Genomic DNA, 16,472 nt, shown 5'->3' with positions numbered 1-16,472 from the left:
GATGGCCGTCAGGGCCGGGTAGAGGCACCTGCGGCAGGGAGCAGAGCTTTTCAGATGACGACCTTGGAGACGCGAGCAACGCCGAACGTTGCAGGTATGCAATTTCCCATTTTCAGTTCTTTTGTTTGTGCATGATTTCATTGTTATGGTTCTGCATCATTAGCGGTAAAAGTATTTTATTTTGATTGGTTGATTGTGATCGAGTTATATGCCATCTGCATACCTTGGATATTTGTATGGTAGTTAGGGGATGTGCTCTATTGAAGAAGGTTTCGAAGGATGCAGTAACTGTAGCATGCTTGGGAGGGATTTGGTACGTTTCGCTAGTTTAGAGTGGTGCAGTGATTGTGATGGATTGGCTAAATCCCTAGCTATGGCGGGCTTGGGTTCCTCAGTAGATGGGTTATGGAATGGTAGCAAAGATCGGGATCTCTTTGAGTAATGAGCAGCAAGGGGTAAACAGGATCGAAGTGGGGGAGAATCCTCCGGGTGTGCCCAAAGAGGAGCACGCAGACCCAGAATGAGTACGTGACCTCCGAGAGGGAAGAGAAGTAGTTCAGCGTTTGATGGATTGAGGATTTCAGGGTTGGGAGTTTGAGAAACTCCACATCGGCTAGTGCGTGAGATGGTAATGGTTAGTTATGGGTGAGAATTCAGGTTGTGGATTGCCAGAAGGACTCGCGGGAGTCGGAATAGGGATCTTGAGCAGCTGATGGCACGTGGGTGCCTTCGTATTAGCAGTCAGTAGTGGAAGTGTTGTAAGACTACAGGGCAGCTGTAGCATTCACTAGGGGTCAGCAGTGGATGGTGATGTAAGCCTATGGGTAAGCCGTAGCATTCCTTAGTAGCTCCGTTAGTGGAGTTGGGGCGAGGCCCTTATCTCCTAGTGATCAGGTAGGGATCAAGATTGGGTAAGTGGATGAGAATGATAGGGAGTTGCCTGTATAGCTCTAGAGAGGTGAGACCTTGGGAGAGGCCGCTCCAAGATATAGTTGGGTGAAACCCGTGGGCGAGGCCCGTATGAGATTAGCAGTGTAGGTGAGACCTAGGAGCAGGGTTGCTCAGTAGTATGGTTGGGTGAGACCCGTGGGCGAGGCCCGAGCGAGAGCGACTAGACTAGTGAGACTAGAAGGTTAGAGGCGGGTGGGATCCGTGGACGAGGCCCGTGAGTTTTAGCAGCGCAGGTGGGACCTGGTAGGGACCTTAGTGTCAAGTTAGGGGATCGGGGATCCCAGGTTTGTAGTGCCTGGATGGCAGGATTGATTGAACAATTATAGGTGGTCGAGGTTTCCTTGGAAGTCGCTGAGAGCGACCAGTGATGGTGTTGGGACTAGCTACCGGTGGGAGCCGGTAATCCAGTCATTGATAGGTTGGTAGGGACCAGGGCGGTCCCAGTTTATCAGGGAGTCAGACGAGGAATAGCAGAATTGTCAGTCGGTGGCAGTGCGAGTATGCAGCGTATGGTGGAATTCAGTTAGTTGAGTCGAGGGGTGCTCGACACCAAGTGTTGGCAGAAAGGAGTGTCAGTGAGTACTGACGGTGATGACCCGTTCTGGGAATAGCGGGGGGGGGGGGGGGGGTGATGGAGGTAGTGAAGGATAGAACCTTCACAGTGTCAAAGGAAAAGTTGGTTATGAGGCTTTGCCTTGGGAAGGCAAGGAAATTGCGCAAGGAAAGTAGTGGAGAACCTCTGCGGGTTCAGTGCAGTACTCGGTGAGTACCAGAAGGATTATCGGTTGAGTAAGTTCTGTTTCTAAGTTGTTCAGGGTCAGGTTTGACCCGAGGTTTACCCGCGAGGTTGATGTTAGTCAGAATGACCAGGTGGAAGACCAACGCAGGTAGGCGGCTGGTGTTGGGTATTGGAGGCAGATCGCAGGCGGTGGGCCATGGTAAACTTCGAGGACGAAGTTCAGTTTAAGTGGGGGAGAATTGTAACACCCAAGATTTTGAAAGCCAAGAAAGTAAAGGAAACCCTAAATTTAAGAGGGACTCGGCGAGTCTAAGGAAGGACTCGGCGAGTCGGAGCGGGATCCGGGTCGAGGAGTAGTGACCAACTCGGCGAGTCGGCCAAGTGGACTCGGCGAGTCTAGTCTGTGCGAGGAAAACCCTAAATCCGGGGCTTGGAGCCTATTTAAACGTCTCAATCTTCTTCCTAGGGCTCCTTTACTGTCTCTCACACCCAGAACGCCGCACCCTAAGCCTCCATTGTGTTCATTCAAGCTTTTAGCCATTTTTGAGTGGTTTTAAGGAAGAAGAAGGAGTGGGAATCTTTGAAGCATCAAGGAGTGGTCTTGGATCCGAAGTTTGGGGAGCATTTCAGAGCATTTGAAGGTATTAAGTCGTTTCTCTCCTCCAGATTTTCCTTGGTTATGAGTTTTGGGGCTTTTAAGCCATGTTTAAGATCAATCTTGAGCTTGAGGTCCTGATCTGAGGTTGCTACCTCAGATCCATGCTTGTTTTCGTTTAGAATCCCGTAAAGTATCAGCCATTGGGTGGAATTTGGAGCCTCTTGGTCTTAAACCCTAGTTATTAGTGCATTTTGCCTAGATCTCCCTCTCTACACGTAAAGTTTGCAACTTTACGTGGGGAATAGGCTTGGGAAAGGTAGATCTATAGTTTGGAGTTCATGCATGACTCGGAAGTCCTCTGCATGTAAGTGGATCTTGACCATCTGCTTCAAACATTTTCACACCTTACTTTAACTTATTGCAGCAGTCTGAAGATGTTAAAAAAACAAACAAACTTTTTATTACATGTTGCAGCCGTTTGGTCCCCCTCTTCAGTTACAGAGAGTTGCAGCGGTGGTCTGCAGACTTCAGACTTTTTTGCTTTGAAAAGACAAATGGCACCTTACTCTTCTTTGTTTGGAAACTAGACTCAGATCGAGAACCTTTTAGTTTGCCGGTAGAGCTAAACGAGGCATAAAAAAAATTAAATATCCTCCTATTTTTTCTTCCTATTTATCTTCAACCCATATGAAATGTTAAAAATTGTTAATTTTGATAAAAATAATAATATTTTAAAACATTTGTTATTTTTTCATATATATATAAGAAGATAATAGGAGGATATTTAATTTCTCAAAAAGGAAAAAAAAAAATCAAATTTTCATAAGATATTCCAGAGCACAAACCTAATATAATATTTTCACTTTAACAAGTTCTTCTTGTAATTTACTGAACCTAAAAGATTCTGCCAAAAAGGTGGTCAAAACTATGTTCTTTCCGCTTCACATGCATCATATCCTAGGAATTAATGTACAGAAAGAACCATATATATGATGCAAGAAGGGACTTAGTGGAGCATTTGTTTTGGAAATGAGGGGTTATGCCGTTATTTATATATGTTTTATTCTTAATCTTCAAAAGGAGACGGTCGCCGGAACCAAACATAGAATGACAAAGGATACAAACAAAAAAGTAGGAAAAATATTCTCCCCTAGCCTAGGAACCATAGGTGACAAACTGACCATCTGCTTCACTAGGCATCGTACGTGTACCCAATATATTAGCACCTTCATGCATACGTATTTGTGATTCATCTCCAAATCTTCATCTTAATCACCGCTAAAACACATGGAGTTTTCTAATGTAGCACTTATTCTGCAAATTTTGCTGATGGGACTTGTGATTGCTACACCTGATAAGCCTATTTGCCAAAGAACATGTGGAAATGTTACCATACCTTATCCTTTTGGAACAGAAGAGGGCTGCTATATGGACCAGTCCTACTACATAGAATGTAACCCGACAACACAAATTCCCCGGTTACACGGGAGTTCCAGCTTGGTGTTTCCTTATGGAGTACCTATTAATCTACGAGTTTTAGAGGTAAAAATGGAGGGCCAGCTTAGAGTTAGTCTCCCAATTGCGCATACTTGCTTCAACAGCAGTGGGAAGATAGTTTCCGGGGATGTTGTATTAGTTCAAACGCTCAGGTTTCCCTTCTCAAGCACACTCAACTGGTTCACCGGAGTAGGCTGTGGCATTCGAGCTCATCTTGAGCTTGCAAAGCCGGTTATAAACATGAATTGCCCAACAAAGTGTCCCAATTTTCTATATTTTCAAAATGGGACATGCTTAGGCCATGGATGTTGCAGAGCCACCATTCCACAAGGCATGACAATTTCCTCATATTTTGCAATTACCTCAAGAGGCCATCAATTGGGTTATTTTAAGTGTGGTTATGCTTTCATTGTGGAGAAAGATAAGTATTACTTTGACAAAATTGATCTCCGCAATATGAGACACAACTTGTCTTTCCCAGTGGTGCTTGACTGGTCTGTTGGGGTAACAAATTGTGAAGAAGCTAGAAAGAACAACGTAAATTACATGTGCCAAGAAAATAGTGTATGCTATGATCACAGGGAAGGTGGTCTGAGTGGATATCGCTGCAAATGCTCTGATGGATATGAGGGAAATCCATACATGGCCAACGGATGTAAAGGTTCTTAATTTGTACACTACATTTATATTACAAATTCAACGAGATTTTGAGTACATGGGTATCATCAGGTCCATCACAATCGTTTCATTTTATATTTTCTTTTAGATATCAATGAGTGTGAATCTGCAAAACTCAATGATTGCATGGCTGGACATTGTGAGAACACAAACGGGAGTTATACTTGTGTTTGCCCAAAGGGTCACCTAGGTAATGCCAGACTAGGTGGAAAGTGCACGTCTATCCAACAAAAATCAGAAAATAGGTCGGTTATTGAAGGTAATATATGATACAAAAAGTAATTTCTTTTTTGACCAAATTATTATGGGTTCAACTGCAGCTAGATCTAATAGATGGTTAGCATGGACTGATGCTAATTTAAAGCTCTGATGACGCAGGTATCAGTGAAGGTGTTGGAGGCGCAGCTGTAGCAATGATTTTTGCGTACTGGGGACTCAAGCAGAGGAAACTAGTAAAGGTTAGAAAGGACTTCTTCAAGCAAAATGGTGGTATCATGTTACAGAAAACATTATTTACATGTAAAGATCCTGTCAACCAAGCAAAAATTTTCACAGAAGTGGAGCTAAAGAAAGCAACAAAGAACTTCAATGAGGCCAATGTCATTGGCCAAGGGGGTTATGGAACTGTTTTCAAAGGAATCTTAGCCGACAAGACATTGATTGCGATCAAGAAGTCTAAAGTAATTGACCAAAGCCAAATCAAGCAGTTTGTAAATGAGGTGATCATCCTATCACAAATCAATCATCAAAACATTGTAAAACTCCTTGGATGTTGCCTAGAGACACCTGTTCCCTTGCTTGTGTATGAATACATAACTAATAGCACCTTAGGCTACCACATACATACGCATGCTATGCTGACATTTGGAAAACGGCTAAAGATAGCTGCAGAAACTGCCGAAGCTCTTGCCTATATGCACTCAACCACCCAAATTATCCATAGAGATGTCAAGCCATCAAATATACTATTGAATGATGAGTTCACAGCCAAAGTTTCTGACTTCGGGATTTCAAGATTTGTCCCTCTTGGTGAAACCCATCTATCAACAATTGTAAAAGGAACAATAGGGTATATGGACCCTGAGTACTTTCGTACATGCAAATTAACTGAAAAGAGTGATGTTTATAGTTTTGGAGTTGTTCTAATCGAGCTACTTACCAGAACAAAGATTCATTCTCTAGAGATATCCCTAAGGTTTTATAAGGGTGCTGCAGCATATCTTGCATCACTAATAGAACGCGATGTTTTGGTTCAAGTTCTTGATGATCAATTACAGAGGGAAGAGTATGCTGAGGTGGTGAAATGTGTGGCTAAGATTGCAATTAACTGTCTCGACCTTGAAGGAAAAACAAGGCCTACGATGAAAGAAGTAAAACAAGAGCTTGAGAAACTAAGATGTGTTTTGTCATCAATCGAAGCTGAAAGCCTTTAGGCTGGACTAGATCTTATCTTCTTCCAGTTTTACACAACCACCGGATGTGACTAGACTGGTTGGTATAGGCAACATGTTATAACATATTAAGACACAAAAAAACTGTCACTTCACATGCCATGTCACCATGTTGTTATAACACCAATCGAAAGAAATAGACATGTTACAACATGTTATAACACTTTCTATTTTCCATGCCATCATTTTTTTTTGTTTTTTAAGTAATTATAAAAAAATTCATTATAATTTACAAAAATGTATTTATTTTATCTAAATATGTTATAACATCATATCTCATTTGGAAAATTTTATGCCTAAACATATATTTAATTGGTAAAAATTGTATTTATTTTATCTAAAAACTACATTATAATTTACAAAACTTAAAAGAAACGATATCTGCTTTCCAAAACGTTGGCTTTTCGTTCAAACACATTTTTTCGCAAACGAAACCTTCTTTTGAAAATGTGTGGTTGGTAGGTACAATTATCCGCAAGATAATCGTTAACCAAATGTCTATGCCTTTTTTCGCGATCTCTATTTAACGTCGCACGTCGTATTAGTAGTGGAGTTGGATCTGATTGTACTAACACGTCCGCAGAATACTGGTACATCATAGTCCCAAAGATATCATCGTTGTCGTTATCATCGTTGAACGGGTAGAACATATCAAACACATCCGTTTTTTTTTATTGTTGAAAGATTTTATGAAATAGAGAAATAATAGAGTGATGATTAAAAATTAGGTGTTGTATATGTATTTATAGGTAAAAAAAATATTATTTTATTTTATTTTATTCAAAGTAACCGTTTGAAAACAGTCAAAAGCGAGTCAGCGTTCGAAATTTTACCAGTTGTCAGTCGTTGTCGTGACCACGGACAACCCCTTAACGGCTTGCAAGGGACGGTGTAGCCGTGTTGCCACGGTGTTTTTGCATGCCCACGTCAACAAAACCGCTAATGCCGCCTTATACTGATGAAGGCTATTATATAGGAATACACATTGTAAATAATCCATGAAGTTTTGTACTTTTTATGTCCAAAAAGATGCATCACCATTTACTAGATTTGAGTATCAAATATGTTGGCCCCAAGTCAGATTTATCTAAATGTTATAAGAATATTACATGGTCAAACTTGTGTAGAAACATATATGTGATCTGATCATGTCTTCCCCGTTGTAATTTTTGTTGAATGAAATTATTTTATTGCTGTAAAAAAACATATCTGATTTATAGGATGGCATGGTCTTAAAATTAAACACAAATTAAGCAAGCACTAATACTAATTAATTTCCAGTTTAACCATTCTTTCTTGTAATTTACCGAACTTAAAAGATTCTGCCGTAAAGGTCCTCATAGTTATCTTCTTTTATTGGACTCCCCTGCATCATATCCTAGGGTAACACAGATGAAACCACAAGATACTTCTAGGAAAACCTAAAACTATACAAAGCAGTTCTAGGTCTAGCTGTCATTTAGTTGAGCTTTTATTTTGGAAAATGGGGTTTATGTATGTTTTATTCACGCATAGATCCATTGTAAATAACGATTTGCCCAAACCAATCACAGAAAATAACGATGAGAGAAAGGCTAGCTAGATACAAAAGTAGAAAAAGTAGGGAAACATTCCTTTCTAAGAACCAAAGGTGACAAATGACAATGTAATCCAGGCACTTTGTACCTAATATATATTTACAAGTCTGCCTACATATATATTTTGAATTCGTCACCAAAATTTCACGTTAATCACACCTAAAAAAAGTCATGAAATTGTCTCAACTACTACTGATGCTGCCGATTTTGCTGATGGGGTCCATGAATGCTACGCAATGCAAGCCCACATGTTCTGACAAATGTGGAAATGTGTCCATACCTTACCCTTTTGGAATTGAAGAAGGCTGCTACCTAGATGAGTCTTACTACATACACTGCAATTCCACAACTGGAATTCCACACTTGAACATTTCTAGCATATTTACGGTGATGTTTGGATTCTTGTCTCGTCCTCTAGAAGTTGTAGAGATAAAAATAGATGGCAACCTTATTAGAATTAATCTACCAATTGCATATAGATGCTACAATGAGTGGGGGAAGTTAGCTTCTGGCTCAACGACAAGAATTAATACAACCAGGTTCCCCTTCTCAAGCACACAAAACTGGTTCACGGGAATTGGCTGTGACCTTGAAGCCAATATTGGGCTTCACAACCCGTCTGTTGCTATGAAGTGTCTATTGGATTGTAATTACTTTCACGGTTCTGTTAGAAATGGGTCATGCCTTGGCCATGGATGTTGCCAAGCTAGTATTCCGCAAGGCATGACATATGCCGAAATTGATATCGGTCTCCCAGAAAACAAGACATCAATGGTAGGAGATCTTAGTAGATGTGGTTATGCTTTCATTGTGGAAAAAGACAAGTATTACTTTAACACCAGTGAGCTACGCAATATGAGAAACAACATGTCTTTCCCTGTAGCGCTTGACTGGTCTGTGGGGGATACAAAGTGTGAAGAAGCTCAAAAGGATAAAGTAACCTACATGTGCCAAGAAAACAGTGTATGCTATGAAGGGGAAACTGGTGTTAATGGATATCGTTGCAAATGCTCTGATGGATACACCGGAAACCCTTACATCCAAAACGGATGTCAAGGTATACTTTCTAGTTTCTACCCTATTTTTATATTATTTAAATATGTTTGTCTACACAAATTAAACAATACATATGGAATATCATATATGGTATCATGCATGACAAGTACTGTTTTATCTCACATTTTTTGTTAGATGTCAATGAATGTGAATCTTCAGAGCTCAATGACTGCTTGCAAGGATATTGTAAGAACACACGTGGGGGTTATAATTGTATTTGTCCAAATGATCACCAAGGTAACGCAAAAAAAGGTGGAGAGTGCACACCTGTTGAGCCACAATCAAAACCTAGATCAGTCATTGAAGGTAGTTAATGATACAAACATCGTTATCTTTGACCAGATAATTATGGCTTTAAAGTCCCAAAACACAACTGTCCAATAATTGAAAATATTATGGATTTAAGGGGGAGGGTTTGCATTACCCATCTCCATTTGATGGCTAACAAAGGGCTCATGTTGAAAGCTTTGATGCAGGTATCATTGAAGGTGTTGCAGGTGCAGTAGTGGTAATGAATTTTGTCTACTGTGGAGCCAAACGGAGGATAAGACTAAAGGGTAGAAAGGACTTCTTCAAGCAAAACGGTGGCATCATGTTACAGAAAACATTATTTACATGTAAAGATCCTGTCAACAAAGCAAAAATTTTCACTGAAGAAGAGCTAAAGAAAGCAACAGACAACTTCAATGAAACCAACATCATAGGCCAAGGGGGTTATGGTACTGTTTACAAAGGAATTTTAGCAAATAAGACAGTGGTAGCCATCAAGAAATCTAAAGTAATTGACCAAGGCCAAATCAAGCAGTTTGTAAATGAGGTGATCATTCTATCACAAATTAATCATCCCAACATCGTAAAACTCCTTGGTTGTTGCCTAGAGACACATGTTCCCTTGCTTGTGTATGAATATATAACCAATAAGACCTTATGCCACCACATACATAGACATCCCATATTGACATTTGAAAAACGGCTCAAGGTAGCTGCAGAAACTGCTGAAGCTCTTGCATATATGCACTCAACCACACAAATTATCCATAGAGATGTCAAGCCATCAAATATACTATTGAATGATGAGTTCACTGCAAAAGTTTCTGATTTCGGGATTTCAACATTTGTTCCTCTTGGTGAAACCCACCTATCAACATTTGTTAAAGGAACAATCGGGTATATGGATCCTGAGTATTTTCGTACATGCAAACTAACCCAAAAAAGTGATGTTTATAGTTTTGGAGTTGTTCTGTTAGAGTTGCTTACGGGAACAAAGATTCATTCTTTAGAGATACCACTAACAGTCTATAGAGGTGCAGCTGCATACTTCACTTCGCTACTGGAATGTGATTTATTGGTTCAAGTTCTTGATGATCAACTAAAAGGAGATGTGTATGCGGAGGTGGTGAAACGCTTTACTAAGATAGCAATTAACTGCCTTGATCTTGAAGGGAAGACGAGGCCTACAATGAAAGAAGTAAAACATGAGCTCGAGCAACTAAGATGTGTTTTGTTGTCCATTGAAGCTCAAAGTATTTAGGTAGCACATTTTCTTTTAAATACTGGTCTTAGAGTCTAGTGGTTGTTTATATATATCATGACTCGAGTTACGATTCAAATCATGAATTATAAAAAAACTTACATTTCCGGTCACAACAACTATACTTACCCACTAAATCCCACAGACGAAAAAGAAGGTTTGTAAGGCCTGAAGACTATACAATTGAGGAGATAGTCGAAGGTTTGTCATTATCTCTTGATTTAATTTATATTTATTAGTTAAACTAGTTCCGAGACCATGTAGTATATGAGTTAATTTAAAAAAGAAATTAAATATAAAAGTCAAAATATTTAAGAACTTTAATTTATAAGACAATAAGAAAAATAATGAATTATTATTATTGAAATATTTTTATCTTTTAGATTTAAACAAATAATTTAAATAAATAAACAAAAAAAAACTAAGAAGCTTTAATTTGAGAATTTTAAAATTAAAACATAACTTCATTTACTATATTTATTGTAATTATTACATTGAAATATTATAGGGAATCTAATAAAATAGAAAAATTCATAAAATGACATGGAAAAAAAATTAATTCAAAATAACCACAAAATGATATTTGACAAATTGAATAAAAGTGTAACATATGGCAAAAAAAACTTCATTTATTAAAGTAGATTCAATTTGAAATAATAATTAAATATCTATTAATTATTAATTAATATATGATAATTATCCACCATATATTAATTACATAGTAAGTCCTCAATACTTTTAATTTTTTAATCACATCATCGTACTTATCATTAATTAACAAACGAGTCCCTCTTAAATTGTTTTTGGTGTTTTGAACCTTGATTACACTTTGTGTATAACAATCCATTCTATCATCAACCTTTTATCCTATGTACCACCAAAGCATCTAGCAACATAATAATATCAGTAATAGAATCAGCCAGCATGTTATCTATTTTCATCTATCTAAATATAACATTCCAAGATCCAGTAGCAACCTCACATTTCACCAAAAAGTGAATGACATATTTTGTTTCATTTCTACAAACAAGATACAAAATAAAATGCACGTCGATACCTTTATCAAAAAGTTTTTTCCAGACCAAAAGACGATCCAGAAAGGGTGTTAGGGAGTGCTTTTGAACCTCCTTATTGGCTTTTTGGAAAAATCAAGTATTCCCGACTTTTTGAAAAAGTCATTATTTTTGCCTAAAGAGTTAGTCTTTTTAGCTTATTGACTTTTTGAAAAGTCAATAAGTTATTAAGTCATTTTAAAAAGCACTCCCCAACACCCTTATGACATCACATAACAAATGTTTTTAGATCTTTCACAAAAAGTGAGGGACAATACGTTTCACATAGACAATGTACACCTTGGATAATGAGATGATTTTTGTTATGTAATAAGCTTCTTCGGATTAACCATAATCAAAAACTTCAGCGTCATGCAGTGTAAGAAAAAAAAAGTCGGATCAAACATGCCTATTATGCCAAAAAGTAGGGACCATTTATGTAATTTAGTCTTTAAATTAATATGAACATAAAGGAAGGTTTAATAGATTATGTAGAAAAGAATACCATCATTATAGCATATCACCATTTTAACTTATTGATGTCAAAAACTTACAATGAAACAGCTCAAATAAAACAACACAGGAATAAAAAATACATGAGGTCATCCGTTATACTCACCACTAACCACCATAGTGGTGGATGCCACCTCATCACCCCATCCATCCACTAAACCTATGAGATACCCACTACTATATCCCTCTTATTTTTTTAATTTTCAAATTATATATATATATATATATATATATATATATATATATATATATATATATATATATATATATTATGGAGGGTGGTAAAAAAAGTTAGAGAGCAAAATAATTTAATTGAAGGTGGTGATCCGTAGTATGCACAACAATTCACCATGACCATTACCCACCACTAAACATCGGGATGATGTTCGTGTTTAGTGGTTGTTGCCACATCAACCACTAAACCCTTTGTGAAGGGTATACATGAAGGTTTGGTTAGGTGAAATCAATCATGTGTCAAATGACTTAATATAGGATATATTTCTTTTATCACAATAGTAACATACCTTTTTGTTAATCATAATAATATATAAACACAACATACATTACTGTAACCATATTGAGGCGTACCAGAGGCAATAGTACTTGTACTTTGTTTGCAATAATAGCAACATACTTGTGATAATGGTTTAAAAACATTCCAATAATAGCAACATAGTAATTGGATCAAAACCGCAATATCAACATACAAGTTATATTTGGTCAACCTATTTAAAATGTAGAGCCAATAGAGTCAATGGCTATTGGCTTACATAACTGCATCATCAAAGTTGTCTTTGTTGTATATATAAATATAACCAGATTAAAAACCCCAACATATGAGAAATATTATATAGAAAAATATTGTGTTTTCTGTTTTTCTTTTCGTACAAAAAAAAAAGAATGTCAAAACAGTAAAACACGCTTTTATGGTTGTAATCGTAATAGTAATAGTAATAGTATTTTGCAAATTTTGTGGAATTTGTCTCTATGACATTTTTTGTTTGTTAATGTCTAAAATTTATTAAAGTTTTTTTCACTTATGCCCGTGTTACATGTAATAGCAAGTTTCCAGAGACAAAACCAACAAAATTTAACAAACTTACGGATTTTACTGTCAAATTTTAAAAACATACGCAGGTTAAAAATATAACTTTTTTTTGTAAACTTAAGGATTATTTTGCAAATTTGAAAAACATAAAGTAAAAACATAAAATGTTTGTAACAAAGGCAAAAATGAAAAAAATAAATATAGCAAATTTTGGATATTAACGAACAACAAATGGTTACATGAATAAAACCAATAAAATTTGTCAAACTTGAAGACTTTAATGTCAAAAACCCTTTCATATATTAAATTAATATTATTTGTTTCTCGAGGCGATGGTATTTTGGGACATGAGTGCCTAGCAAAACTTAAACATAGTCAAGTAAGGGTAGAGGGAGTGGTGATTCCACTTTTGCCGTATTCATTTTCTAAGGCCGTAAGTGTCACGCCATATTTGACATACCTCTTCAATATCTTGATAAATGGTGGGTTGACAAATTTATTATAAACTAAAATTTAATATTTTTTAAAATAAATTTAATTGCTATAATAATAATAATAATAATAAATAACTTAAAGTCTTACAACCTTACAAACTTCAAAACGTAAAAAAACAAAAAGGTACAAACATAAATACTTAAACATATAAAAAAAAATTAAGACATCAAAGCTACTATAATCTAAATAACGCCTTCATCCGAAAATTGGAATTCTTAAGCATCGATCGGTTATGTGTTAAGATCGATGTGGTCAACCGTCTAAATATATTTTCTTCAAGTCTCTGTAAAGATCATGATGGATCTCGACATTGCGAATTATTTCTCTTCTTGTCAAGTACTATTCGTTTCCAACCTTACATACTTGTATCGACAAGACAATCTTGTCTCTGTTATACTCACATATTGCATTTCCTTCATCTTCAAAAATTACATTATGTAATATGATACAAGTATACATCACATCAGTCATTTTATTCTCCTCAACCATGATCACCTTGGGTGTATTGACCCTTGATATGCATTCAGGCAGTTGTGCCATTCCCAATGGAGGCAATCTATGAATCCTAACATTCCAGGGAATCCATGCATATTTGCATGATAACCATATAATTGTTGGACGCCACTATAAGTAGGTTTACACAAATATCGTGGACCATACAATCTCATGACACACTTGTAAATTTTATAAAGGCTTTCTCGTGCAATATGTGCATACATCCTAAGATTCTCATCTAGTGCATCAAGGGAGTGACACATGTTAGCTGACAAAATGCGGTTGTGAATTTTTGTAAGGGAGTAAAACATATTGTACCTCTAGCATATGCACGTTGTTGGAAATATGGACACACTTGTGTGATGTCATTGACTATACGCTAAAACAACTGTTTGTGCATACGGAACCGTCGTTGAAAAAAATAGCCTTGAAAAACCGTGTGCTCATCAAAATAATTGTGCATGAGGCGTATGTAACATCCCAAAAGTCACAACAAATTTAAACTTTTCAAAACATCCCATTTACTAAAGAAATGTTTACAAAACCATCGTTTCCAAAACATTATTTAAAATTAGAGTCTCCCAAGATCCAATCAGTCAGAAAACCAAGGATGTGTACGGTCACGCCTTCGCCTTTTCACAATCATCTGAAGTACCTGAAACAATAAAACTAAAACTGTAAGCATGAAGCTTAGTGAGTTCCCGGAAAATACCACCACACAAACACATAACATGTACAATCAATCGTGTCGGGTCCAATCAACCATTAGGTTGGAATGCCCCAGGCCCATTCAACCTTCGGGTCCAATCATCATCGGGATGGAATACCCCAGCTTGGATTGCCGATATACAATGGGTCCACTCAGTCATCAGACTGGAATACCCTTGGCCCAATCAGTCATCGGACTGGTGTAACATCCTGATGTTAAGGTACTTCTAATTTTGGACTCTATAATTATATTATGTTGCATTTTTGGTCCCTGAAGTAAGAAAGAGTGAAAAGGGGCCCAAAGTGACATTTTGGCAAAAGTTGGGATGGTATGAGTACGTCGTGCGTACGTATGTGTACGCTAAACGTACTAAGGCGCACCTTAGTATGCTGGGCGTACACTTTGTACGCAGGGCGTACGTGGATTTCATGCAAACCCTAATTTTAGGTCTTTGGCTCATATTTAAGCAGCCTTATGGACTCATATCCTCTTCTTATCTAGCCTCCTTCAATGATTTTGACCCGCAAGCAGCCCTAGAGCAAGAGAGAGCAAAACTTGAGCCTTTAAGAGAGTTTTGGAGTGGTTTTGAAGAAAGAAGAAGGCGGTGAGAAGATGTTGGAGTTGAGAACACTTTGGATCCGAGATTTCTTCTTGGTTTGCAATATCATGAAGGTATAAAGCTTGCATTTTTTCCACTCCATCTTATAGATCTAGGTTTTTGCTCTCTTAAGTCACTTTTTGGTCCCAAAACGATGATTCATGAACATAGCATGTTCTTGACCCATTAACTTGTCCTTTCAGACCCTTGGAAAGGTCTTGAGTCATAAAAATGGATTCCAAGTGGTTGGTTTTGCTCCATGCATCATTTAGAAGGTCTTAATGGATTCAGAAGATGAGTTAAGAACTTAATGGACATGAAAAGTCATAAAGTTGGAAACTTTATGACTCTTGAGGGTATTTTAGCCATGGATCTGAAAAATACACATAAGTGCTTAAGCCACTAAGCACTTATTGAGTTTTTGGGACTTCTGGTAGTACGCCCCGCATACTTGGAGTACTCCCAACGTACGAGGTTAACCGCCCCGATAGTGGTCAACATACGAGTACGCCTAATGTACATAAGGAGTACACTGTATGCCCCGCATACTCACTCTGAGTTGACTCGGCTGGGTTGACTCAGTTGATTTGACTAGTTTGACTTTGACTTTGACCAAGTTTGACCCCTTAAGGTTATTTTGGGATTTTGATTGAGATTGGTCATTTGGTTGGAATAGGTATCGATTAGTGCTGAGATTCGGAGTCAAGACCTCATCAAATTTTGTCCAGTTTGTGAGGTGAGTTTTCCTCACTGTATTTGCGGGTCAAAGACGCCAAGGTCGACCCATTGGATTAGATATCTTGTTATGTGATAGTATGTTATCATGATCTATATCATTGTAGATAGGATGACGCTATGCTTAGTGATTTGTATATCTGCCTGACTGTCTTTAGACTGATTATATGTTTATCTGTTATATGTGCACATATTTGGTTGGTGGCTGAGGCTTTACTGCTTTGTGCGTGAACCAATAAGCTGGGGGTATTCCAACCCGATGGTTGATTGGACCCAAGGGTATTCCATCCCAAGGATGATTGGACCCATAATATATTGGCATTCCAACCCGATGGTTGATTGGGTATGGGGTATTCCAACCCGATGGTTGACTGGACCTAAAGTATATTGGCATTCCAACCCGATGGTTGATTGGGCCTGTGGTATTCCAACCCAATGGTTGATTGGACGCGACATGTTGTTATTGTATATGCTATATGTTTATGTGTTGGTACTTTGGGGGAACTCACTAAGCATTGGCTTACAATTTTAGGTTATGTTTCAGGTATTTCGGATGACCGTGGGAAGGCGAAGGCGTGACCATACATATCGTCTTGTTTATGGCTTATGATTTTGGGAGACTCTGATGTTAGAAAATGTTTTGAAAACAATGATTTGTAAATATTTTATGAACTTAGGTTGATTTTTAACGTTTAAATTTATTGTGATTTTTATGATGTTACAAGTTGGTATCAGAGCCTTGGTTTGAG

General features: G+C 37.6%; 2 protein-coding genes and 1 pseudogene across 3 annotated transcripts; all 3 read left to right on the top strand.

Annotated features, from left to right (window-relative positions):
• The first annotated feature begins 3,575 nt into the window (after positions 1-3,575).
• LOC145050915 (wall-associated receptor kinase 2-like) lies at positions 3,576-4,454 on the top strand. The gene has a single exon (XM_078999096.1). The coding sequence runs from the start codon at positions 3,576-3,578 to the stop codon at positions 4,452-4,454; it is 879 nt and encodes a 292-aa protein (XP_078855222.1).
• A 105-nt stretch (positions 4,455-4,559) lies between these two features.
• Positions 4,560-6,046, top strand: LOC145067346 (wall-associated receptor kinase 17-like). Its single transcript, XM_079014511.1, has 2 exons — positions 4,560-4,722; positions 4,842-6,046. The coding sequence occupies exons 1-2, from the start codon at positions 4,590-4,592 to the stop codon at positions 5,894-5,896; spliced, it is 1,188 nt and encodes a 395-aa protein (XP_078870637.1). The 5' UTR covers positions 4,560-4,589; the 3' UTR covers positions 5,897-6,046.
• A 1,616-nt stretch (positions 6,047-7,662) lies between these two features.
• LOC145050906 (wall-associated receptor kinase 2 pseudogene) lies at positions 7,663-10,182 on the top strand (annotated as a pseudogene). The gene is made up of 3 exons (XR_013683438.1): positions 7,663-8,548; positions 8,683-8,853; positions 9,024-10,182. The product of XR_013683438.1 is annotated as a wall-associated receptor kinase 2 pseudogene (transcript).
• Positions 10,183-16,472: the final 6,290 nt, after the last annotated feature.

This window comes from Lactuca serriola, chromosome 1 (genome assembly GCF_051521515.1).
Source record: "Lactuca serriola cultivar US96UC23 chromosome 1, Lser_US96UC23_V15, whole genome shotgun sequence".
NCBI lineage: Eukaryota > Viridiplantae > Streptophyta > Magnoliopsida > Asterales > Asteraceae > Lactuca > Lactuca serriola.
Note: the sequence above shows the minus strand (reverse complement) of the source record. Positions and strands in the feature narration are given on the sequence as shown.